Source organism: Hylaeus volcanicus, chromosome 7, assembly GCF_026283585.1.
Source record: "Hylaeus volcanicus isolate JK05 chromosome 7, UHH_iyHylVolc1.0_haploid, whole genome shotgun sequence".
Lineage (NCBI taxonomy): Eukaryota > Metazoa > Arthropoda > Insecta > Hymenoptera > Colletidae > Hylaeus > Hylaeus volcanicus.
The window spans coordinates 6,862,850-6,868,320 of record NC_071982.1 but is presented as its reverse complement, the minus strand read 5'-3'; the positions used below and the strand labels follow the sequence as shown (position 1 = coordinate 6,868,320).

The 5,471-nt window shown below is 40.1% G+C and overlaps 1 protein-coding gene across 2 annotated transcripts in view; it reads left to right on the top strand.

The window, feature by feature from the left end:
* The window catches only part of LOC128879710 (uncharacterized), an 18,317-nt gene that overhangs the window by 8,922 nt on the left and 3,924 nt on the right, over positions 1-5,471 (top strand). For both annotated transcript variants that reach the window (XM_054129111.1, XM_054129110.1), the window contains one exon: positions 4,661-4,821. In XM_054129111.1, the coding sequence (XP_053985086.1) occupies positions 4,661-4,821 (161 nt within the window). The remainder of the gene's footprint in view (positions 1-4,660; positions 4,822-5,471) is intronic.

The following is a 5,471-nucleotide window of genomic DNA, read 5'->3' as shown; positions in this document are numbered from 1 at the left end:
CCTTTGGTTATGTTTAGCATACATTTACTATATTAGCTTGCATCATACATGCATGAGAAATATACAAAAAATATGCATAACGCATATCGGATATATTCTACAATAAATATAGTAATATTATCATTTCTATATCATTTACTATAATATTCACTATACTTACTATATTAACTTGCATTATAAATCCATAACATTCTCAGCGTACTGATCATATATACTAATTTACTCTAGCACATAATATTAAACATTGTTACTATGTGATATCTTCATTTAGCTTCCACGGTTATCGATAATTCCAGAAATTACAGAAAATGGTGTAACGGAGTAAAATATTCATTCGATCCTCGCGGATCGTCCCCTACCAACACGAAACCAATCGATGTAATAATCCGTGATATCGAAATAATGACAATTACCGCGTTATTATTATCGATACGTAATCGCACCTGTTGCGGCTCGCACACGTACACAGTTACGTCTGTATCGTCACGCGATACCAATTTCTGTTCCCACGTCTTCCCCGTTAGAAATCGGTACGGGGCAAAAATAGAAAACACGTTCGCGATCGAGGACACGTTCCGCTATATACGGGGTGGGTCGTAAATATTTCAAGCTATTTCCCTTTCGAACTGTCGCTAACTACGTCCAATCGAATTTTTCATACCTAATAATAATTTAACCATAAACACGTAAATAATTTTCACCAGAAAACACGAATAGATTTTCATCTAAAATGCGCGAATTTTGTTGGAATAACACGAACGAATCTCTATTGAAATTTTTCTAAATATATTCTTTCCCTAAATCGCGGGAATCAATTTTAATCTTAATTCGTGTGAATAAACATGTGTCCAAATTAAATTCTATTCGTTCCTAACTGGCCTGTTTTCTGAACCATTTCGACCACGAGCAATTCAAACGACGATTTTCAAAATTTTCGGGAAGTAACTTTTTCTCGTGGTCCACCTGGTAGATTCGATGAGTATAGGTATCGCGAAGTACGAAGACCGCGTTTTTCAATTGCGATTAATTTTCTGTCTTTCGTTCGCTTTTATCGTTCCACAAAAGCGTCGTCGCCGCGCTGAATGGGTCGCAGTTATACAATTATCGCGCGAATAATTGACAAAATTGACGCGGCTCCGTTGAACAGGGAGCTGAGCAATTCATTTTCGAATGGTGTCCAATTGATTTTTGAAGTGGAAGAACGTTACTCGCCCAAATTGCTGCCACTTTGGAGCGACGAAATTCGTTTTACTGTCTCCCCGCACGGAAAATTGCATGCTCCAGTGGTTCTCGGTTGTTTAAAAATCGAATTGAAAATTGAACATCGCTCGTGCAACTCTATACCTCTATAGTACGATCATACAGTGGGTCCTTATATCGATCATTTTCGAAATTTGAATACCCTACAAACACGTTCAATTTTTTCAATCGACTTCTTTCTTTCTCATAACTCCAGTAAAAATTGACGAAACGATTTGAAATCTGGCAGAGTTATTACTTCGAATAATAGGAACAAGCCCTGAAAGTTTCAAATTTTTATCTTAATTATTCCCTCGAATATAAGTCCTCTTTACTCTACTCAAAATATTTTTCTCGTACTGCTATGATTGTACAGTGGGTCGATCATTTTCGAAATTTGAATACTCTACAAACACATTCAATTTTTTCAATCGACTACTTTCTTTCTCATAACTCCAATAAAAATTGACGAAACGATTTGAAATCTGGCAGAGTTATTACTTCGGATAATAGGAACAAGCCCTGAAAGTTTCAAATTTTTATCTTAATTATTCCCTTGAATATAAGTCCTCTTTACTCTACTCAAAATATTTTTCTCGTACTGCTATGATTGTACAGTGGGTCGATCATTTTCGAAATTTGAATACCCTACAAACACATTCAATTTTTTCAATCGACTTCTTTCTTTCTCATAACTCCAGTAAAAATTGACGAAACGATTCGAAATCTGGCAGAGTTATTACTTCGGATAATAGGAACAAGCCCTGAAAGTTTCAAATTTTTATCTTAATTATTCCCTCGAATATAAGTCCTCTTTACTCTAATATTACTCGTATAAGTCTTCTTACTCAAAATATTTTTCTCGTACTGCTATGATTGTACAGTGGGTCGATCATTTTCGAGATTTGAATACCCTACAAACACGTTCAATTTTTTCAATCGACTACTTTCTTTCTCATAACTCCAGTAAAAATGGACGAAACGATTTGAAATCTGGCAGAGTTATTACTTCGGATAATAGGAACAAGCCCTGAAAGTTTCAAATTTTTATCTTAATTATTCCCTCGAATATAATTCCTCTTTACTCTACTCAAAATATTTTTCTCGTACTACTTGGAACGTTCTAAATATTCGGTATCTCGTCGTAATGCAGCAGTAATTTAAATAAACAAAAGAATCACAAAACCCCTCGACCCAGAAAGTATCGACAGCCCTCTCAGCCCTACGAAACCGTAATGAATATTCCTCGTCCGCCTCACTCTTCGCTCGTTTCACCCCCTTGTTCCACACACCTTCGGGTTCTCGTCGACAAAGAGGGATTAACAAATTCAATGGCGAACTGATCGCGCGGATAATGCAAAAGCCGGGGCGCGGATGGCGGTTAAAAGAGCGAGAGACGACCTTGCAGGACCGACCAACGATATTTCTGTCGATTCGTTTCAAGTGGACGCGCACACAGGGTGTGGCAATCCGTTGCAACACACGGAGCCGCCGGAAATAGTCGGCCATTGTTAAGCGCCTTCGGAAGGAACGTTGGCTGGAATTTGCATTCAGTAGACGTTGGAAATATCGTTGGACACTAGAGAACTCTCCCTCCCGCCGAGCCCTCTTCTTCCTTTTTATTCGACCATTGTCCTGGGACCAGCAAGAGCTTCGTTACGAATCGATCGCGTGGGCGGTGAATTAATGGGGAACCCCCCCATGCATTTGCTCCAGAGGTCGATGGGTAATTGATTATGTCGCGATTACTATTCCAATTCGACGCGCGCTAACGAGAATTTCGTTTGAATCCAACCATACGTAAACGCGCTATTCGATCGCGTTATACGTCGCACGATCTTCTGGTTTTCTTTTATCGAACAGAAATGTGTCGCGAATATTTTCGTCGCGGAAGACTTCGTCGATCCAATAATCGTAACGCCGGGAAGACGGAATGACGAGTATAATGGAATTCGGTAACGCCGTCTCGACATTTACATGTTTTTAATAACGTTGTTTCGTTTCCAGAATGAAATAATTCTCGTCTTGTTTAATGGGATAATTCCGCAAACATATTAGCATATTTGAATAATGGAACGTCGTCGGGAGCGGCTGATGCGTTTCGAAATTGTCACGTACCGAAATTTGCCAACAGGCGAAATTATAAATTGGTTCTGGTCAGCGGGATGCATGCATCGTGATCCGGCTGGGACGGGAATTAGTATAACAAAACTTCACGGGTACGTTGGGTACACACGATGCGTATTTGAAACTTCGGATCCACGGTTTGCTGATGATTTGTATACATTACAAATTTCCACGGCAACTAACAGGCGTGCATGCAAACTCTGTTATCATATTCTGCGAATAAAACTCGGAGGAACATACTGTATGGTTCGTTCAAAGGTCGACCTTTATTTGTAGAATCTAATGAACAAATGAATCGTGTACATTAATAAATACGATAGGCTTTGCAAGGTAGAACATTCGAAACGAAGCTATTCGTATCGTAATTCATTACTTTTAATAAAGTTAATTTTACTTTAATCTGTATCTACATATTTTAAACAGAATTTCTGCTTGAAAATTTGTCGTTCCTTTTCCAACATAGGATACCTTCGGGGCTCGCGCCGTTAGAGCGATATAATTACCATAAAAGGTTCCTGATTCTCATAAATATATAGCCGCACCGGACATTGCAAGACGCTTAGCACAAAATCGATGGAAAGAAAACATTGCTGCCAGCCCTGGTATTTTTCCGATAACATTGAATTTCATATGACGCGGATTTAAGGCTGCAAGCATGCAGGATGTTTCGCATAAAGAGATGTTCGTGATTTTTTGAAGTCGCGTGGAATTTGCGTAAAAATAGTACGGCGATCGATAGCGTGAACATTGTAATACGAAGATTATTCGAACGGTTGACTGTAATTATATTCAAGTAATGGAAGTAAACGACGTTCTAACAAAACAATAGAGTTTAATAACAATGGGTTGAAAGCGTAAATATCGTGGAAATTAAATGAAAACATAATTAGAAAAAGATAGAGGCACCTCGCGCCTAATAGACGGCAACCAGTCATTCGGTTTGTAGCACCGTTTGCCAACTATCAGGGGCAACTCGCGCCTAACAGACAGCAACCAGTCATTCGGTCTGTAGCACCGGTTGTCAACTGTCAGGAGTGCTTCGCGCCTAGTATGTGGCAACCAGCCATTAGATCTGTAGCACCGGTTGTTGACTGTCAGGGGCGCCTCGCGCCTAATAGACGGCAACCAGTCATTCGGTTTGTAGCACCGGTTGTGACGATCAGGAACATTTTCCACGTGTGTTGCGTTACATTTACTCTGCAAAAACTCCAATTCAAGACTATATAATTACTTACCTATAGTAAGGGTAAGCACGAACTTTATCTATAAATACGTTGTTTAATTTTCTTTTCAGAGTGTCCAATCTCGGAGGACGGGATGGAAAGGTTCGCGTGTCCCACTGCGGACAGAATAGGTAGATACCACTGCATCGATGATCACGCCTTGTGCGACGGTTTCATAGACTGCCCTACAGGCGAGGACGAGGACAGGCAAGCCTGCATGTTTTACAAAACTGTAAGTCTTTAATCACAGCTCCAATCGACGGTATCATTCAGCATCCTGTAATCTGGTTCAATTTTTACACTCCAGTCCACCGCCATCTGTCCTATTTCGTTACTCCTCGTCCTTGTACTTTCTGAAATAGAACTTCCAGGCTTATACCGCGACCTAGCGTCGGCTTAAAGTCGCGTGAAACTTAAAATTCAAAATTTAACAACGTCAAATACTCCGTAAAATCTGATAAACAGAATTCATTATGCTCTAATCTGCTCTTCCATTAACATTTTTGGGTTACGTAAAGAGATACCAAGGATAATCTTCTCGTGGAATTCACCTTCCTCCTCCATTCTTCATACCCTTCCACTCAGCTAGTCGGCAAAGCCACAGGGAACAAATCTGACCCCTGAAATCTCAATTCATGCACTCGCTGGCGTGTCTGGCTTTCGTTTAAATCTCTAAAAAAACCACCCGACTACTTAATTTTTTTTCCTGGAACAGGATATTTCCCGTCGCGTGAAAATGCCGCGACGGAGATTAGGGGAGAACGATGGGGGGAAAAACAATTCCTCTTAGGGGCGAGACCTAACCTACAGACTTGAACCGAGCGACGAGCAAAGTCACCTAATGCCCCACTCCCACTTGTGAAATAGAAATTTTCAACTCTG